Genomic DNA, 21,993 nt, shown 5'->3' with positions numbered 1-21,993 from the left:
TATTTTCAAGCATTATTATGTAGTATTTACAAGTACTATTATGTAGTGTTTACAAGTACTATTATGTAGTGTTTTCAAGTACTATCATGTAGTATTTTGAAGTACTATTATGGAGTATTTACAAGTACTGTTATGTAGTGTTATCAAGTACTATTATGTAGTGTTTACAAGCACTATTATGTAGTATTTTCAAGTACTATTATGTTGTATTTACAAGTACTATTATGTGGTATTTTCAAGTACTATCATGTAGTATTTTCAAGTACTATTATGGAGTATTTACAAGCACTATTATGTAGTATTTTCAAGCACTATTATGTAGTATTTTCAAGTACTATTATGTAGTATTTTCTAGTACTATTATCAGTGCTTTTTGTGCTTTTCTGGAATAATTCCAAAGTACTGTTGTGGACAACTTTGAAAAGTTGGAATACTTCCTGTGACGTCATACTCTATTGTAGTAATTTAATTTATACATGCATATATCATTTAGGCTTTATTTATTTAATATTTGTTTGCAATTCTTTATTTTTTAAATGATTAACAATCAACATTAAGATGTTAATTGTGCAAAATTTTAGTTTGAAATATTGCAATACGTCGAAGTTCCTCAATTAGTTTGAATATTTTCAATCTGTACTCTTAGTCTTTTTGGGGTTGTTTTTTTTTACTAAAAACGTTTCCGGTGTATTTCCGGTCTTCGACGCCGCCAGTAGATGGCGCCAGCGGTGCGGCGTGTCTGACTTGGCTGACTCAAAAACCATCGAAGAAGAAAAAGGGCGGAAGTCAGCGACGCTTCCGGGCTGTTGTGTTGCGCTGTCGTCGCCCCTCAAAAAAAAAAAAAAACAACACCCAAAATGTTGAAAGAGCTCGTGCAGGATCGATTAATGGCGGCGGCCGATGAAATATTTGCGCTGTTCGAAAGAACGATCGCGTCGTACGAGGAGGAACTTTCTAGAACGAGAGAGGAGAAGGAGCGACATCGTCAACAGCTGGAAGATGCTAGCAAGACTCACGTCGTGCTGCACCTTGAAGGTATGTTTACTTCTGCATTCAATCATTAAATCATATTCCAATATAAAGACTTTGTTGTCCGTTTGGTGGGAAGACATTTTATTAGATGATGAAGAAGGGACAAGCGGTAGTAAATGGATGGAACTGCAGATCGATACAACTAGAAAATGCCATCAAAATGCCTAATCTTGACACTAAAAACAAACCTGGGTTATGAACCCTGCAGTAAACCAGCTAGCTCCTCCCCCTCCAAACTCTTCTGCTAGTTTGAAATCGACGTTCCCCTCTGATTTCACATCGACATCTGCGATGAAAATAACAGATGCCCATAAAAATGCCTAATCTTGACACTCTAATAATGCCTGGATTATTCACCCTAGGCCATGTCAGCTCGCTCCTCCCCCTCCAAACCCTCCTGCGTCGCTAAAAGTTGACAATCTTCTCTGATTTCGCGTCAACATCTGTGATGAAAGTGACAGATACAAATAAAAAATCTCTAATCTGGACACGCTAATAAATGTCAGCTCGCTCCTCCCCCTCCAAATCCTCCTGCGTCGCTAAAAGTTAAAGTTCTGCTCTGATTTTGCGTCAAAGTTTGCGATGAACGCAACAGATGCCCATAAAAATGCTAAATCTTGACACTCTAAAAAAACCTGGACTATGCACCCTGCGGTAAACCAGTTTGCTCACCCCCCTCCAAATCCTCCTGCGTAGCTCAAAATTGACGTTCTCCACTGATTTCGTGTCAACATTTGCGGTGAAAGTAACAAATGCCCCAAAAATGCCTAATCTTGACACTTTAAACAAACCTGGATTATGAACCCTGCACTAAACCAGCTAGCTCCTCCACCTCCAAACCCTTCTGCGTAGCTTTAAATCGATGTCCCCCTCTGATTTTGCATCAACATTTGCAGTGAAAGTGACAAATGCCCATAAAAATGCGAAGTCTTGACACTCTAATAATGCCTGGATTATTCACCCTAGGCCATGTCAGCTCGCTCCTCCACCTCCAAACCCTCCTGCGTCGCTAAAAGTTGACGTTCTTCTCTGATTTCGCGTCAACGTCTGTGATGAAAGTGACAGATACAAATAAAAAATCCCTAATCTGGACACGCTAATAAATGTCAGCTCGCTCCTCCCCCTCCAAACCCTGTTGCGTCGCTAAAAGTTAAAGTTCTGCTCTGATTTTGCGTCAAAATTTGCGATGAAAGTAACAGATGCCCATAAAAAGGCTAAATCTTGACACTCTAAAAAAAACTGGACTATGCACCCTGCAGTAAACCAGTTTGCTCATCCTCCTGCGTAGCTCAAAATTGACGTTCTCCTCTGATTTCCTGTCAACATTTGCAGTGACAGTAACAAATGCCCCAAAAAATGCCTAATCTTGACACTTTAAACAAACCTGGATTATGAACCCTGCACTAAACCAGCTAGCTCCTCCCCCTCCAAACTCTTCTGCGTAGCTTTAAATCGACGTTCCCCTCTTATTTCGCATCAACATTTCCAGTGAAAGTAATAGATGCCAATAAAAAATGCCTAATCTTGACGCTCTAATAAAGCCTGGATCATGCACCCCACTCCATGTCAGCTCGCTCCTCCCCCTCCAAACCCTCCTGCGTTGCTAAAAGTTGACTTTCTTCTCTGATTTCGCGTCAACGTCTGTGATGAAAGTGACAGATGCACATAAAAAATCCCTAATCTGGACACGCTAATAAATGTCAGCTCGCTCCTCCCCCTCCAAATCCTCCTGCGTCGCTAAAAGTTAAGTTCTGCTCTGATTTTGCGTCAAAGTTTGCGATGAACGCAACAGATGCCCATAAAAATGCCCAATCTTGACACTCTAAAAAAAACCTGGACTATGCACCCTGCGGTAAACCAGTTTGCTCACCCCCCTCCAAATCCTCCTGCGTAGCTCAAAATTGACATTCTCCTCTGATTTCGTGTCAACATTTGCGGTGAAAGTAACAAATGCCCCAAAAATGCCTAATCTTGACACTTTAAACAAACCTGGATTATGAACCCTGCACTAAACCAGCTAGCTCCTCCCCATCCAAACCCTTCTGCGTAGCTTTAAATCGATGTCCCCCTCTGATTTTGCATCAACATTTGCAGTGAAAGTGACAAATGCCCATAAAAATGCGAAGTCTTGACACTCTAATAATGCCTGGATTATTCACCCTAGGCCATGTCAGCTCGCTCCTCCACCTCCAAACCCTCCTGCGTCGCTAAAAGTTGACGTTCTTCTCTGATTTCGCGTCAACGTCTGTGATGAAAGTGACAGATACAAATAAAAAATCCCTAATCTGGACACGCTAATAAATGTCAGCTCGCTCCTCCCCCTCCAAACCCTGTTGCGTCGCTAAAAGTTAAAGTTCTGCTCTGATTTTGCGTCAAAATTTGCGATGAAAGTAACAGATGCCCATAAAAAGGCTAAATCTTGACACTCTAAAAAAAACTGGACTATGCACCCTGCAGTAAACCAGTTTGCTCATCCTCCTGCGTAGCTCAAAATTGACGTTCTCCTCTGATTTCCTGTCAACATTTGCAGTGACAGTAACAAATGCCCCAAAAAATGCCTAATCTTGACACTTTAAACAAACCTGGATTATGAACCCTGCACTAAACCAGCTAGCTCCTCCCCCTCCAAACTCTTCTGCGTAGCTTTAAATCGACGTTCCCCTCTTATTTCGCATCAACATTTCCAGTGAAAGTAATAGATGCCAATAAAAAATGCCTAATCTTGACGCTCTAATAAAGCCTGGATCATGCACCCCACTCCATGTCAACTCGCTCCTCCCCCTCCAAACCCTCCTGCGTTGCTAAAAGTTGACTTTCTTCTCTGATTTCGCGTCAACGTCTGTGATGAAAGTGACAGATGCACATAAAAAATCCCTAATCTGGACACGCTAATAAATGTCAGCTCGCTCCTCCCCCTCCAAATCCTCCTGCGTCGCTAAAAGTTAAAGTTCTGCTCTGATTTTGCGTCAAAGTTTGCGATGAACGCAACAGATGCCCATAAAAATGCCAAATCTTGACACTCTAAAAAAACCTGGACTATGCACCCTGCAGTAAACCAGTTTGCTCATCCCCCTCCAAATCCTCCTGCGTAGCTCAAAATTGACGTTCTCCTCTGATTTCGTGTCAACATTTGCGGTGAAAGTAACAAATGCCCCAAAAAATGCCTAATCTTGACACTTTAAACAAACCTGGGTTATGAACCCTGCACTAAACCAGCTAGCTCCTCCCCATCCAAACCCTTCTGCGTAGCTTTAAATCGATGTCCCCCTCTGATTTCGCATCAACATTTGCAGTGAAAGTGACAAATGCCCATAAAAATGCCAAGTCTTGACACTCTAATAATGCCTGGATTATTCACCCTAGGCCATGTCAGCTCGCTCCTCCACCTCCAAACCCTCCTGCGTCGCTAAAAGTTGACGTTCTTCTCTGATTTCGCGTCAACATCTGTGATGAAAGTGACAGATACAAATAAAAAATCCCTAATCTGGACACGCTAATAAATGTCAGCTCGCTCCTCCCCCTCCAATCCCTCCTGCGTCGCTAAAAGTTAAAGTTCTGCTCTGATTTTGCGTCAAAATTTGCGATGAAAGTAACAGATGCCCATAAAAATGCCCAATCTTGACACTCTAAAAAAAACCTGGACTATGCACCCTGCGGTAAACCAGTTTGCTCACCCCCCTCCAAATCCTCCTGCGTAGCTCAAAATTGACGTTCTCCACTGATTTCGTGTCAACATTTGCGGTGAAAGTAACAAATGCCCCAAAAAATGCCTAATCTTGACACTTTAAACAAACCTGGGTTATGAACCCTGCACTAAACCAGCTAGCTCCTCCCCCTCCAAACTCTTCTGCGTAGTTTTAAATCGACGTTCCCCTCTGATTTCGCATCAACATTTGCAGTGAAAGTAATAGATGCCAATAAAAAATGCCTAATCTTGACGCTCTAATAAAGCCTGGATCATGCACCCCACGCCATGTCAGCTCGCTCCTCCACCTCCAAACCCTCCTGCGTCGCTAAAAGTTGACAATCTTCTCTGATTTTGCGCCAACATCTGTGATGAAAGTGACAGATACAAATAAAAAAAATCCCTAATCTGGACACGCTAATAAATGTCAGCTCGCTCCTCCCCCTCCAAACCCTTTTGCGTCGTTAAAAGTTAAAGTTCTGCTCTGATTTCGCGTCAAAATTTGCGATGAAAGTAACAAATGCCCATAAAAATGCCCAATCTTGACCCTCTTAAAAAAAACCTGGACTATGCACCCCGCGGTAAACCAGTTTGCTCACCCCCCTCCAAATCCTCCTGCGTAGCTCAAAATTGACGTTCTCCTCTGATTTCGTGTCAACATTTGCGGTGAAAGCAACAAATGCCCCAAAAAATGCCTAATCTTGACACTTTAAACAAACCTGGGTTATGAACCCTGCACTAAACCAGCTAGCTCCTCCCCCTCCAAACCCTTCTGCGTAGCTTTAAATCGACGTCCCCCTCTGATTTCGCATCAACATTTGCAGTGAAAGTGACAAATGCCCATAAAAATGCCAAGTCTTGACACTCTAATAATGCCTGGATTATTCACCCTAGGCCATGCCAGCTCGCTGCTCCTCCTCCAAGTCCTCCTGCGTCGCTAAAAGTTGAGGTTATCCTCTGATTTTGCGTCATTTGTGATGAAAGTATTGGATGACCACAGCACAGGGCCGATACTGGCGCAATAACACCAATATCATCCTCATTTTCGCCAATCAATCAATAGGTTCAAGTCGGTCAAAAAATGTTCATAGTTGAAATAAAAATAAACTAATTCTTTAATGTTAAAATAAATACAATGTTATGCAGAGGTGTACTTACAACAATTCTACAGAATAATGGTACTCTTTATAGTCGTGGCAGAGAGTGGAGGGACACACAAATGTTTTCTTCCTCACACTTAACACATCCTGTTGCCTTTAAAAAATAAAAGCACACCACAAGCTTCTGACTCGCCAGCCTGGTGGCCGATACTGACAGTCGACACCGGACTGATACCGTTCTCTTGAAATGTTGTGTTAATTAAGTCAAAATTACGACAAAAAAACAAATGTAAAAATTAGGGCTGTCCAATTTAAGCAGATTAATCTAATTTTGGAATTGGATTAATCGTGATTAATCACTGGTGATCACTCGCTTGCGTTGATCAGATTTGCTCATGAAAAGGCTCCAATATTTGTGCACAAATGCAATGTTGTCATCTCGGAACGTGCCGTGTAGCGGTTAAGGTAAAGGAGCCGAATGAAGTGATTAATCACAGTGTGGTCATGATTCATGCCATCATCTTTTGGGATTAATCACATCAGTTAACTCTGTAGTCAAAAACAATATAACAGAATTCAAGGTTCGTGACCTCTGGATTGGCAGACCGGGGTGGTGGTTCCTCTCTTTAAGAAGGGGAACCGGAGGGTGTGTTCTAACTATGGTGGGATCACACTCCTCAGCCTTCCCGGTAAGGTCTATTCAGGTGTACTGGAGATAGTCCAACCTCGGATTCAGGAGGAACAGTGTGGTGTTCGTCCTGGTCGTGGAACTGTGGACCAGCTCTGTACTCTCGGCAGGATCCTTGAGGGTGCATGGGAGTTTGCCCAACCAGTCTACATGTGTTTTGTGGACTTGGAGAAGGCATTGGACCGTGTACCCCGGGAAGTACAGTGTGGAGTACTCAGAGAGTATGGGGTATCGGACTGTCTGATTGTGGCCGTCCGCTCCCTGTATGATCAGTGTCAGAGCTTGGTCCGCATTGCCGGCAGTAAGTCGGACACGTTTCCAGTGAGGGTTGGACTCCGCCAAGGCTGCCCTTTGTCACCCATTCTGTTCAGAACTTTTATGGACAGAATTTCTAGGCGCAGTCAAGGCGTTGAGGGGATCTGGTTTGGTGGCTGCAGGATTAGGTCTCTGCTTTTTGCAGATGATGTGGTCCTGATGGCTTCATCTGGCCAGGATCTTCAGCTCTCACTGGATCGGTTCACAGCCGAGTGTGAAGCCACTGGGACCTCCAAGTTTGAATGAATGGTTCTCGCCCGGAAAAGGGTGGAGTGCCATCTCCGGGTTGGAGAGGAGATCTTGCCCTAAGTGGGGGAGTTCAAGTACCTGGTAGTCTTGTGCACGAGTGAGGAAAGAGTGGATGGTGAGATCGACAGGCGGATCGGTGCGGCGTCTTCAGTAATGCGGACGCTGTATCGATCCGTTGTGGTGAAGAAGGAGGTGAGCCGGAAGGCAAAGCTCTCAATTTACCGGTCGATCTACGTTCCCATCCTCACTTATGGTCATGAGCTTTGGGTTATGACCGAAAGGACAAGATCACGGGTACAAATGAGTTTCCTCCGCCGGGTGGTGGGTTTCTCCCTTAGAGATAGGGTGAGAAGCTCTGTCATCCGGGAGGAGCTCAAAGTAAAGCCGCTGCTCCTCCACATGGAGAGGAGCCAGATGAGGTGGTTCGGGCATCTGCTCAGGATGCCACCCGAACGCCTCCCTAGGGAGGTGTTTAGGGAAGGTTCTGACCGGTAGGAGGCCACGGGGAAGACCCAGGACACGTTGGGAAGACTATGTCTCCCGGCTGGCCTGGGAATGCCTCGGGATCCCCCGGGAGGAGCTGGACAAAGTGGCTGGGGAGAGGGAAGTCTGGGCTTTGAAACCCTTTTCAAAGCATGTAGACCACATTAGTCCGGGTCCAGAATCCAAACATACTTAAAGATGTATAAGACCAGTTTTTCAAGCATGTAGATCAGGGGTCACCAACCTTTTTGAAAGCAAGAGCTACTTCTTGGGTACTAATTAATGCCAAGGGCTACCAGTTTGATACACACTTAAATAAATTGCCAGAAATAGCCAATTTGCTCAATTTACCTTTAACTCTATATTATTATTAATAATTAATGATATTTACACTTAATTGAACAGTTTAAAAGAGGAGAAAACACGAAAAAAATGACAATTAAATTTTGAAACATAGTTTATCTTCAATTTCGACTCTTTAAAATTCAAAATTCAACCGAAAAAAAGAATAGAAAAACTAGCTAATTCGAATCTTTTTGAAAAAATTAAAAAAAGAATTTATGGAACATCATTAGTAATTTTTCCTGATTAAGATTGATTTTAGAATTTTGATGACATGTTTTAAATAGGTTAAAATCCAATCTACACTTTGTTAGACTATATAACAAATTGGACCAAGCTATATTTCTAACAAAGACAAATCATTATTTCTTGTAGATTTTCCCCAGAACAAAAATTTTAAAAGAAATTCAAAAGACTTTGAAATAAGATTTAAATTTGTTTCTACAGATTTTCTAGATTTGCCAGAATAATTTTTTTGAATTTTAATCATGATTAGTTTGAAGAAATATTTCACAAATATTCTTCATCGAAAAAACAGAAGCTAAAATGAAGAATTAAATTAAAATGTATTTATTATTCTTTACAATAAATTAAAAAAAAATACTTGAACATTGATTTAAATTGTCAGGAAATAAGAGGAAGGAATTTAAAAGGTAAAAGGTATATGTGTTTAAAAATTCTAAAATCATTTTTAAGGTTGTATTTTTTTCTCTAAAATTGTCTTTCTGAAAGTTATAAGAAGCAAAGTAAAAAAAATAAGTGAAGACCAAGTCTTTTAAATATTTTCTTGGATTTTCAAATTCTATTTGAGTTTTGTCTCTCTTAGAATTAAAAATGTCGAGCAAAGTGAGACCAGCTTGCTAGTAAATAAATACAATTTTAAAAATAGAGGCAGCTCACTGGTAAGTGCTGCTATTTGAGCTATTTTTAGAACAGGCCAGCGGGCTACTCATCTGGTCCTTACGGGCTACCTGGTGCCCGCGGGCACCGCGTTGGTGACCCCTGATGTAGACCATATTAGTCCAGGTCCAGAATCCAAACGTACTTAAAGATGTATAAAACCAGTATTTCAAGCATGTAGACCACATCAGTCCAGGTTTCTTTGTTTTTTTTAAACTGTGTTTTTATGAATCGTCGCGGTCTGTAGGATAATGTTGCCCAGACTTGGAAATGTTTAAATCCAGTGGTTTTTGATGAGGTCTTGAAAAGGGTTCAATGTGAACTTCATCAAATCCAACATATCAGAGGTTTCACTAACCATAAACCTTGTTATACTGATTATTCCCATATTTGTTTACATTGTTGTTGTCGTTATTTAGCACTCGTGACACATTTATTCAGTTATCATAACATTTTAAATTTAAAGTATCAGTCTGGTGTCGACTCTCAGTATCGACCGCCATTCAAATCAGAGACTGGCGAATTGGAAGCTAACTTTAGCTTTGTCGGCACATCGCTAAAATAACAGTTGTGTAAAAAAATGGCAGAAAATGGAAGATTAAGTATCAGGACACAGAGATCATAAGGCAGGTAACTGGCACTTTGTGTTGTTACGTGCTGCAGACGTCCAGCAGCTGATCGCTCGCCAAGAAGAAGGTCACCCTCCGCCGCAGCTGGGGAGCGCCACTTTGGAGAAGGAGGACCCACAGCCCCCTCACATTAAAGAGGAAGAGGAGGAACTCTGGATCACTCCGAACGGAGACTGTCTTCTCGGGCCGGAGGAGGAGGAGGAGGAGGAGGAGGATCGCACCGGATCGCAACTGACTGGTGTCTCCGTGAAGACCGAAGTCCATGAAGTGGAAGCACCCGAGTCGTCACTTTGTCAAAGTCACATGACGACAGCAGCTGAAGACGGCGACCCCCCCGTGAGGGCTAACAAACCCTTCAAATTTTCAAAAGGGCCGGCAGGTAAAGAACGTTTTAGCTGCTCCGTTTGTGCTAAAAGCTTCACTTACAAGTGCCACTTGAGTTTGCACATGCAGTCCCACTATGAAAAACCATTCAGTTGCTCAGTTTGCCACAAACGGTTCACTCAGAAGGCAAACATGAGAGTGCACATGCGAACGCACACGGGAGAAAAACCCTTTATCTGCTCGGTCTGCGGCGAAAGATTTGCCCAGAAGGTCAACATGCTGTCCCACATGAGGACGCACACGGGGGAGAAACTATACACCTGCTCCGTTTGTGGCCGGCGGTTCTCCCGGAACGCCAATCTGGTGACACACATGAGAACGCACACGGGAGAGAAACCTTTCGGCTGCTCCATTTGCGGCAAGCGCTTCTTCCAAAAGTCGACCATGGTGTCGCACGTGAGAACGCACACGGGGGAGAGACCTTTCAGCTGCCCACTCTGCGGCAAAAGGTTCTTCCAAAAGTCCAACATGGTGTCGCACACCAAAACGCACACGGTGGAAAGACCTTATCGTTGCTCGGTCTGCGACAAAAGGTTCACCCAAAAGGCGTACATGCTAGCCCACGAGAAGAGGCACACGGGGAAAAACGTGTACTCCTGCTCGCTCTGCGACAAAACCTTCGGTGGCGGCGACGACTTGGCGGAACACATGTTGACACACAGCAGACAATAAACATTTGTCAGTTGTTGACTGCAAATGGAATGTTTTCCACCTCACAATCATCATTATTCATTTCTTACTTCCGGGGTTACGTTTCCAGACAAACAGTAAATAATGAAAAATAAACACAATTCATGTAAACGCTAATCTTGACGCTCTAATAATGCCTGGATTATGCAGCATACGCTACGCTGGCTGGCTCCTCCCCCTCCAAACCCTCCTGCGTAGCTTGAAGTGTGTGTTTCTCTGATTTCGTGTCAACATTTGTGATGAAAGTGACAGATGCCAATAAAAAAATGCCTAATCTGGACCCTCTAATAAAACCTGGATTATGCACCCCAGGCCATGTCAGATTGCTCCTCCTCCAAATCCTCCCGCGTAGCTCAAAATTGACCTTCTCCTCTGATTTCGTGTCAGGATTTGCGCTGAAAGTAATAAATGCCCCCAAAAATGCCTAATCTTGACACTTTGAACAAACCTGGATTATGAACCCTGCACTAAACCATCTTGCTCCTCCCCCTCCAAACCTTTCTGCATAGCTTCAAATCGACGTTCCCCTCTGATTTCGCATTTACATTTGCAGTGAAAGTGACAGATGCCAATACAAAAATGCCTAATCTTGACGCTCTAATAAAGCCTGGATTATGCACCCCACGCCATGTCAGATCGCTCCTCCCCCTCCAAGCCCTCCTGCGCAACTCGAGATTGAAGTTCTGCTCTGGTTTCGCATCAACATTTGTGATGTAAGTGATAGATGCCCATAAAAATGCCTACTCTTGATGCTTTAATTAAACCTAGATTATCCACTTTACACTACGTAGCCTCACTCCTCCTCCAAACCCTCTTGCATAGCTCAAAGTTTACGTTCTTCTCTGATTTCACATCAACATTTGCAGTGAAAGTGACAAATCCCCATAAAAAAGACAAATCTTCACACACTAATAAAGCATGGGTTATGCCCCCTACACTATGTTGTACCGCTTCTACCCCTCCAAACCCTTCTGCGTAGCTCAAAGTTGAAGTTGTCCTCTGATTTCGCATCAACATTTGCGATGAACGTGACAAATGCCCATTAATATGCCTAATCTTGATGCTTCAATCAAGCCTGGATTATGAACCCTGTGCTAAACCAGCTTGCTCCTTCTCCTCCAAACCCTTCTGCGTAGCTTTAAATCGACGTTCCCCTCTGATTTCACATCAACATTTGCAGTGAAAGTGACAAACTCCCATAAAAATGCCAAATCTTGACACTCTAATAATGCCTGGATTATGCACCCTAGGCCATGTCAGATCGCTATTCCCCCTCCAAACCCACCTGCGTAGCTCAAAGTTGATGTTCTCCTCTGATTTCGCATCGACATTTGTAATGAAAGTGACAAATGCCCATTAAAATGCCTAATCTTGATACTCTAAAAAAATGTGGATTATGAACCCTGTGCTAAACCAGTTTGCTCCTCCTCCTCCAAACCCTTCTGCGTAGCTTTAAATCGATGTTCCCCTCTGATTTCGCATCAATATTTGCAGTGAAAGTGACAAATGCCCCAAAAAAAGCCAAATCTTGACACTCTAATAATGCCTGGATTATTCACCCTAGGCCATGTCAGCTCGCTCCTACCCCTCCAAACTCTCCTGCTTAGCTCAAAGTTGACGTCCTCTGATTTCGCATCAACATTTGCGATGAAAGTGACAAAAGCCCATTAAAATGCCTAAACTTGATCTATTAATCAAGCCTGGATTATGCACCCTATGCCATGTCAGCTCACTCCTCCCCCTCAAATTCCTTCTGCGTAGTTCTAAATCAACGTTTTTCTCTGATTTCGCATCAACATTTGCAGTGAAGGAGACAAACGCCCATAAAAATACCAATCTTGACACTCTAATAATGCCTGGATTGTGCACCTTAAACCATGTCAGCCCGCTCCCCCCCCCCTCCCAAACCCTCCTGCGTAGCTCAAAATTGACGTTCTCCTCTGATTTCGCGTCAACACTTGTGATGATAGTAACAGATGCCCATAAAAATGCCTAATCTTGACACTCTAAAAAAACCTGGATTATGAACCCTTCGCTAAACCAGCTTGCTCCTTCCCCCTCCAAACCCTTCTGCATTGCTCTAAATCGACGTTCCCCTTTGATTTCGCATCAACATTTGCAGTGAAAGTGACAAATGCCCATAAAAATGCCAAGTCTTGACGCTCTAAAAAAGCCTGGATTGTGCACGTTAAACCATGTCAGACCGCTCCTCCGCCCCCAAAATCTCCTGCGTAGCTTAAAATTGACGTTCTCCTCTGATTTCGCGTCAACACTTGTGATGATAGTAACAGATGCCCATAAAAATGCCTAATCTTGACACTCTAAAGAAAACTTGGATTATGAACCCTGCGCTAAACCAGCTTGCTCCTCCTCCTCCTCCAAACCCTTCTGCGTAGCTTTAAATCGATGGTCCCCTCTGATTTCGCATCAACATTTGCAGTGAAAGTGACAAATGCCCATAAAAATGCCAAGTCTTGACGCTCTAAAAAAGCCTGGATTGTGCACGTTAAACCATGTCAGACCGCTCCTCCGCCCCCAAAATCTCCTGCGTAGCTTAAAATTGACGTTCTCCTCTGATTTCGCGTCAACACTTGTGATGATGCCCATAAAAATGCCTAATCTTGACACTCTAAAAAAACCTGGATTATGCACCCTGTGCTAAACCAGTTTGCTTCTCCTCCTCCAAACCCTTCTGCGTAGCTTTAAATCTATGTTCCCCTCTGATTTCGCATCAATATTTGCAGTGAAAGTGACAAATGCCCCAAAAAAAGCCAAATCTTGACACTCTAATAATGCCTGGATTATTCACCCTAGGCCATGTCAGCTCGCTCCTCCCCCTCCAAACTCTCCTTCTTAGTGGACGTTCTCCTCTGATTTCGCATCAACATTTGTGGTTAAAGTGACAAATGCCCATTAAAATGCCTAAACTTGATCTATTAACCAAGCCTGGATTATGCACCCTACGCCATGCCAGCTCGCTCCTCCCCCTCCAATTCCCTCTGCGTAGTTTTAAATCGTTTTTCTCTGATTTTGCATCAACATTTGCAGTGAAAAGGACAAATTCCAATTAAAATGCCAAATCTTGACACTCTAAAAATCCTGGATTATGAACCCTGCGCTAAACCAGCTTGCTCCTTCCCCTCCAAACCCTTCTGCGTTGCTCTAAATCGACGTTCCCCTCTGATTTCGCATCAACATTTGCAGTGAAAGTGACAAATGCCAATTAAAATACCAAATCTTGACACTCTAAAAAACCTGGATTGTGAACCCTGCGCTAAACCAGCTTGCTCCTTCCCCTCCAAACCCTTCTGCGTTGCTCTAAATCGACGTTCCCCTCTGATTTCGCATCAACATTTGCAGTGAAAGTGACAAATGCCAATTAAAATACCAAATCTTGACACTCTAAAAAACCTGGATTGTGAACCCTGCGCTAAACCAGCTTGCTCCTTCCCCTCCAAACCCTTCTGCGTTGCTCTAAATCGACGTTCCCCTCTGATTTCGCATCAACATTTGCAGTGAAAAGGACAAATTCCAATTAAAATGCCAAATCTTGACACTCTAAAAAACCTGGATTGTGAACCCTGCGCTAAACCAGCTTGCTCCTTCCCCTCCAAACCCTTCTGCGTTGCTCTAAATCGACGTTCCCCTCTGATTTCGCATCAACATTTGCAGTGAAAGTGACAAATGCCAATTAAAATAAAATACCTTTTCTGTCTTGCCTCTGGTGAGGGCGGTCGCATTTTTCTCCGCTCCCTCCTTCCCTGCTTGCTCTCTTTGTTTTTGTCTTGTCTGAACTATTTTGAAGCCTCTTTTCTTGAGCTGTCCTCAAATCTAAACATCAAAATGAATTTGATCAACTGGACTCTCGACGCAATTGACACAGTCTTTTCGACAAGGAAAAGAGGCTCGGGGGAGCCTGGCTGCCCTGATGGAACCATTGCTGCGGGGTACGTGAGAGATTCCTGGAATACTTGGAGAATCATGTGCCTCTCAGTCCTTTCCATCGAGGACGTGGAAGACATCTACCTATTTGGAGCTGTGATCGCAGGGCATTTGCTGATTGGGCTGGGCATTGCTCTGGTGTATCGTCAAATTCGGAAGACGATGGCAGCCACTCAAGGGGCCAACAGGCTGTTCAACGCAATGGAAGGATTGGGTCGTGCTGTGGGATCACAGACTGGAGCGATTGCTGATTTGAATCGCAAGGTAGATTCCATCTTGATGATGTTACAGAAAGAATAAATTGGAATTGTCAGAGCCAGCATACAGAGCAGGAATGTCATTGTTTTGACTGCTTGAAGAAAAAACAACATCTTAATCTACGATTTGACTCCCTCGAATGGCCTTGAGGAACAGGCTGTTTGAAAACACTCCCCTGAGGACTCCTCAAAGATGGACGCTTTTGACCTTTCCCTTTTTTTCAAAAGCACCTGGGTCGGACTCTTGAACTCTTGAACTCTTGGGGCCGGCCTCGGCCCATAAAGACAATCCAACATCTCCCCCAAGTTAATTGGGCATACATGCACGCACACACCCCTCCCCAAATCAACGCCTTCACCACTGCTTTATTCCTCCGGGGTTGTGGGGGCTGAGCAGCGCTCAACAGCAGCTGCCGGCCTCCAAAGTCCTGTTGGATGACTCTGTTGCGAGTTGTTGTGATTAAATGTACCATGTTTATGTGTGCCATGCTATGTGAGGTTTTTTTCCTCGGACTCAGTCTGGACCATTCCTGAGGGTCCAGCCTCAGACTGATATTTTTTTTTACTTCCCCCCTTCCCCAATGTCACCTTTTTCCCACCTTTTTAAGGAGCGCCTAAGTGAGGCTGATCCGTTGGCGGTCCCGTCTTGTCTCCCTGTAACGTATGTCTGCTCTTAGCGGGATTGTGCCGAAAATGTAATTTCAGTTCTTATGTGTCTTGTACATGTAAGAATGGACAATAAAGCTGATTGATTGATTGATTGAAATCTTGACACTCTAAAAAACCTGGATTGTGAACCCTGCGCTAAACCAGCTTGCTCCTTCGCCTCCAAACCCTTCTGCGTTGCTCTAAATCGACGTTCCCCTCTGATTTCGCATCAACATTTGCAGTGAAAGTGACAAATGCCAATTAAAATACCAAATCTTGACACTCTAAAAAACCTGGATTGTGAACCCTGCGCTAAACCAGCTTGCTCCTTCCCCTCCAAACCCTTCTGCGTTGCTCTAAATCGACGTTCCCCTCTGATTTCGCATCAACATTTGCAGTGAAAGTGACAAATGCCAATTAAAATACCAAATCTTGACACTCTAAAAAACCTGGATTGTGAACCCTGCGCTAAACCAGCTTGCTCCTTCGCCTCCAAACCCTTCTGCATAGCTTTAAATCGACGTTCCCCTCTGATTTCGCATCAACATTTGCAGTGAAAGTGACAAATGCCAATTAAAATACCAAATCTTGACACTCTAAAAAACCTGGATTGTGAACCCTGCGCTAAACCAGCTTGCTCCTTCCCCTCCAAACCCTTCTGTGTTGCTCTAAATCGACGTTCCCCTCTGATTTCGCATCAACATTTGCAGTGAAAGTGACAAATGCCAATTAAAATACCAAATCTTGACACTCTAAAAAACCTGGATTGTGAACCCTGTGCTAAACCAGCTTGCTCCTTCCCCTCCAAACCCTTCTGCGTTGCTCTAAATCGATGTTCCCCTCTGATTTCGCATCAACATTTGCAGTGAAAAGGACAAATTCCAATTAAAATGCCAAATCTTGACACTCTAAAAAACCTGGATTATGAACCCTGCGCTAAACCAGCTTGCTCCTTCCCCTCCAAACCCTTCTGCGTTGCTCTAAATTGACGTTCCCCTCTGATTTCGCATCAACATTTGCAGTGAAAGTGACAAATGGCAATTAAAATACCAAATTTTGACACTCTAAAAAACCTGGATTGTGAACCCTGCGCTAAACCAGCTTGCTCCTTCCCCTCCAAACCCTTCTGCGTTGCTCTAAATCGACGTTCCCCTCTGATTTCGCATCAACATTTGCAGTGAAAAGGACAAATTCCAATTAAAATGCCAAATCTTGACACTCTAAAAAACCTGGATTGTGAACCCTGCGCTAAACCAGCTTGCTCCTTCCCCTCCAAACCCTTCTGCGTTGCTCTAAATCGACGTTCCCCTCTGATTTCGCATCAACATTTGCAGTGAAAGTGACAAATGCCAATTAAAATACCAAATCTTGACACTCTAAAAAACCTGGATTGTGAACCCTGCGCTAAACCAGCTTGCTCCTTCGCCTCCAAACCCTTCTGCGTTTCTCTAAATCGACGTTCCCCTCTGATTTCGCATCAACATTTGCAGTGAAAGTGACAAATGCCAATTAAAATACCAAATCTTGACACTCTAAAAGACCTGGATTGTGAACCCTGCGCTAAATCAGCTTGCTCCTTCCCCTCCAAACCCTTCTGCGTTGCTCTAAATCGACGTTCCCCTCTGATTTCGCATCAACATTTGCAGTGAAAGTGACAAATGCCAATTAAAATACCAAATCTTGACACTCTAAAAAACCTGGATTGTGAACCCTGCGCTAAACCAGCTTGCTCCTTCCCCTCCAAACCCATCTGCGTTGCTCTAAATCGACGTTCCCCTCTGATTTCGCATCAACATTTGCAGTGAAAGTGACAAATGCCAATTAAAATACCAAATCTTGACACTCTAAAAAACCTGGATTGTGAACCCTGCGCTAAACCAGCTTGCTCCTTCGCCTCCAAACCCTTCTGCATAGCTTTAAATCGACGTTCCCCTCTGATTTCGCATCAACATTTGCAGTGAAAGTGACAAATGCCAATTAAAATACCAAATCTTGACACTCTAAAAAACCTGGATTGTGAACCCTGCGCTAAACCAGCTTGCTCCTTCCCCTCCAAACCCTTCTGTGTTGCTCTAAATCGACGTTCCCCTCTGATTTCGCATCAACATTTGCAGTGAAAGTGACAAATGCCAATTAAAATACCAAATCTTGACACTCTAAAAAACCTGGATTGTGAACCCTGTGCTAAACCAGCTTGCTCCTTCCCCTCCAAACCCTTCTGCGTTGCTCTAAATCGACGTTCCCCTCTGATTTCGCATCAACATTTGCAGTGAAAAGGACAAATTCCAATTAAAATGCCAAATCTTGACACTCTAAAAAACCTGGATTATGAACCCTGCGCTAAACCAGCTTGCTCCTTCCCCTCCAAACCCTTCTGCGTTGCTCTAAATTGACGTTCCCCTCTGATTTCGCATCAACATTTGCAGTGAAAGTGACAAATGGCAATTAAAATACCAAATTTTGACACTCTAAAAAACCTGGATTGTGAACCCTGCGCTAAACCAGCTTGCTCCTTCCCCTCCAAACCCTTCTGCGTTGCTCTAAATCGACGTTCCCCTCTGATTTCGCATCAACATTTGCAGTGAAAGTGACAAATGCCAATTAAAATACCAAATCTTGACACTCTAAAAAACCTGGATTGTGAACCCTGCGCTAAACCAGCTTGCTCCTTCGCCTCCAAACCCTTCTGCATAGCTTTAAATCGACGTTCCCCTCTGATTTCGCATCAACATTTGCAGTGAAAGTGACAAATGCCAATTAAAATACCAAATCTTGACACTCTAAAAAACCTGGATTGTGAACCCTGCGCTAAACCAGCTTGCTCCTTCCCCTCCAAACCCTTCTGTGTTGCTCTAAATCGACGTTCCCCTCTGATTTCGCATCAACATTTGCAGTGAAAGTGACAAATGCCAATTAAAATACCAAATCTTGACACTCTAAAAAACCTGGATTGTGAACCCTGTGCTAAACCAGCTTGCTCCTTCCCCTCCAAACCCTTCTGCGTTGCTCTAAATCGACGTTCCCCTCTGATTTCGCATCAACATTTGCAGTGAAAAGGACAAATTCCAATTAAAATGCCAAATCTTGACACTCTAAAAAACCTGGATTATGAACCCTGCGCTAAACCAGCTTGCTCCTTCCCCTCCAAACCCTTCTGCGTTGCTCTAAATCGACGTTCCCCTCTGATTTCGCATCAACATTTGCAGTGAAAAGGACAAATTCCAATTAAAATGCCAAATCTTGACACTCTAAAAAACCTGGATTATGAACCCTGCGCTAAACCAGCTTGCTCCTCCCCCTCCAAACTCTTCTGCGTTGCTCTAAATCGACGTTCCCCTCTGATTTCGCATCAACATTTGCAGTGAAAGTGACAAATGCCAATTAAAATACCAAATCTTGACACTCTAAAAAACCTGGATTGTGAACCCTGCGCTAAACCAGCTTGCTCCTTCCCCTCCAAACCCTTCTGCGTTGCTCTAAATCGACGTTCCCCTCTGATTTCGCATCAACATTTGCAGTGAAAGTGACAAATGCCAATTAAAATACCAAATCTTGACACTCTAAAAAACCTGGATTGTGAACCCTGCGCTAAACCAGCTTGCTCCTTCCCCTCCAAACCCTTCTGCGTTGCTCTAAATCGACGTTCCCCTCTGATTTCGCATCAACATTTGCAGTGAAAGTGACAAATGCCAATTAAAATACCAAATCTTGACACTCTAAAAAACCTGGATTGTGAACCCTGTGCTAAATCACCTTGCTCCTCCTCCTCCTCCAAACCCTTCTGCGTAGCTTTAAATCGATGGTCCCCTCTGATTTCGCATCAACATTTGCAGTGAAAGTGACAAATGCCCATAAAAATGCCAAGTCTTGACGCTCTAAAAAAGCCTGGATTGTGCACCTTAAACCATGTCAGACCGCTCCTCCGCCCCCAAAATCTCCTGCGTAGCTTAAAATTGACGTTTTCCTCTGATTTCGCGTCAACACTTGTGATGATAGTAACAGATGCCCATAAAAATGCCTAATCTTGACACTCTAAAGAAAACTTGGATTATGAACCCTGCGCTAAACCAGCTTGCTCCTCCTCCTCCTCCAAACCCTTCTGCGTAGCTTTAAATCGATGGTCCCCTCTGATTTCGCATCAACATTTGCAGTGAAAGTGACAAATGCCCATAAAAATGCCAAGTCTTGACGCTCTAAAAAAGCCTGGATTGTGCACCTTAAACCATGTCAGACCGCTCCTCCGCCCCCAAAATCTCCTGCGTAGCTTAAAATTGACGTTCTCCTCTGATTTCGCGTCAACACTTGTGATGATAGTAACAGATGCCCATAAAAATGCCTAATCTTGACACTCTAAAGAAAACTTGGATTATGAACACTGCGCTAAACCAGCTTGCTCCTCCTCCTCCTCCAAACCCTTCTGCGTAGCTTTAAATCGATGTTCCCCTCTGATTTCGCATCAACATTTGCAGTGAAAATGACAAATGCCCATTAAAATGCCAAATTTTGACACTCTAATAATGCCTGGATTATTCACCCTATGCCATGCCAGCTCGCTCCTCCCCCTCCAATTCCTTCTGCATAGTTTTAAATCAACGTTTTTCTCTGATTTCGCATCAACATTTGCAGTAAATGTGACAAATGCCAATTAAAATGCCAAATCTTGACACTCTAAAAAACCTGGATTGTGAACCCTGCGCTAAACAAGCTTGCTCCTTCCCCTCCAAACCCTTCTGCGTAGCTTTAAATCAACGTTCCCCTCTGATTTCGCATCAACATTTGCAGTGAAGGTGACAAACGCCCATGAAAATGCAAAATCTTGACGCTCCATGTCAGCTAGCTCCTCCCCCTCCAAACTCTCCGGCGTAGCTCGAGGTTGACGTTCTTCTCTGATTTTGCGTCAACAGTTGCGATGAAAGTGACTTTTGTTACGGTTTGTTCCAGTTGCAATAACACTCCCCGTCACTATTGTGTTGGCCTTGCTGCAAGTTGTAGCGAAGCCATCTTGTGTCATTAAGTACGCTGTATTGTTATGCTGTACATGCTATGCTTCATTAGCACATATTTGGAATGGCTAGCGATGTATGAGGAGTGAGAGGTCACATGCCAACTTGGAGGTTGGCTTTTTCCTCGATGGTTTCCTGACGTGAGCTTCAGTCGGCTCTCTGAGGAGCGTGTAAAGTGCCTTCAGATAGCGCCTGCTGGGCGTCCGCACGCCATGAATAAAACTAGCTTTAAAACGTGTTTCTTGCTGAACGTGCGGAATGTGTCGCTTGTTTTATTTCTGCAGACGTCTTTGAAAAGAATGCCCAAGTACATTTTAGCGGGTGTAAGTGCACGTTGTCAACATGTTTTACCAACTGTGTGGTGATGTTTGGTCTTCTGCACGTATAAAAAGTGGTTTATTATCCTCTGCTCAGAGGATAATAACAATAAACATTTTAGCACTGTTAATATATTATTGTTTTACATTTGATTTGAAAAAGTGACTTGACTGCGTGTACTCGACGTGAAACATGAATGTTCCTTCCTTGCACTCGTCCTTGAAATAAAGACGATTTGTCCTTGGCCTCTCTCTCTCTCTGCTGCTCTTCTTTCTCCCTCAGCACTCCTCTGGCGCAGTCTTCAGTCCGGCCACAAGGTGGCAGCAGTGTGACGTCACGGACGCTGCAGACGTGGAAGAGAACAAAATGCCACATTTGAGGTTTTTAACTTGAAGTATTGAAGTAGTCTTTAGGGTCCGAGGTCACATGTTGGAAGAGTCGGTCGAGGGGAGAACATTCTGGGAAGTTTGGGAAAGGGAAAAGATGTTTTGCGTTGGATATATAAGAAGAGTAGTGTAGGTGGATGGTTCAAAGATTGGATACAGGCGTGAAAATGGCGCAACATTTTGGGAATTTAGGGCAGTGCTCTCATACGCACTACTGAAACACTCTCATGCACACTACTGAACCACTCTTACATACACTACTCAAATGCTCTTGCATACACTACTGCAACACTCTCATAAGCACTACTGAAACACTCTTACATACACACTACTGAAACACTCTTACATACACTACTCAAATGCTCTTGCATACACTACTGAAACACTCTCATAAGCACTACTGAAACACTCTTACATACACACTACTGAAACACTCTTACATACACTACTCAAATGCTCTTGCATACACTACTGAAACACTCTCATAAGCACTACTGAAACACTCTCATGCACACTACTGAAACACTCTTACATACACTACTCAAATGCTCTTGCATACACTACTGCAACACTTTCATACACACTACTGAAACACTCTCATACACACTACTAAAATGCTCTCACACACACTACTGAAGCACTCTCACACACTACTGAAACGCTTTCACACGCTACTGAAACACTCTCACACACACTACTGAAACGCTCTCACACACTACTGAAGCACTCTCGTACGCACTACTGAAATGCTCTCACACACACTACTGAAACACTCTCACTAACACTACTAAAACACTCTTACATACACTACTCAAATGCTCTTGCATACACTACTGAAGCACTCTCATACACACTACTGAAACGCTCTCACACACACTACTGAAGCACTCTCATACACACTACTGAAACGCTCTCATACACACTACTGAAACGCTCTCACAC

General features: G+C 43.6%; 1 protein-coding gene and 1 pseudogene across 1 annotated transcript; both read left to right on the top strand.

The window, feature by feature from the left end:
* Positions 1-21,993, top strand: part of LOC133632351 (protein NipSnap homolog 1-like) — a 302,488-nt pseudogene that overhangs the window by 265,261 nt on the left and 15,234 nt on the right.
* LOC133632331 (oocyte zinc finger protein XlCOF6.1-like) lies at positions 817-10,940 on the top strand. The gene is made up of 2 exons (XM_062024711.1): positions 817-1,035; positions 9,458-10,940. The coding sequence occupies exons 1-2, from the start codon at positions 858-860 to the stop codon at positions 10,477-10,479; spliced, it is 1,200 nt and encodes a 399-aa protein (XP_061880695.1). The 5' UTR covers positions 817-857; the 3' UTR covers positions 10,480-10,940.

Source organism: Entelurus aequoreus, linkage group LG17 (assembly GCF_033978785.1).
Source record: "Entelurus aequoreus isolate RoL-2023_Sb linkage group LG17, RoL_Eaeq_v1.1, whole genome shotgun sequence".
Taxonomy (NCBI): Eukaryota; Metazoa; Chordata; class Actinopteri; order Syngnathiformes; family Syngnathidae; genus Entelurus; species Entelurus aequoreus.
The sequence above is the reverse complement of the archived record's forward strand: the minus strand, read 5'-3'. Positions and strand labels throughout refer to the sequence as shown.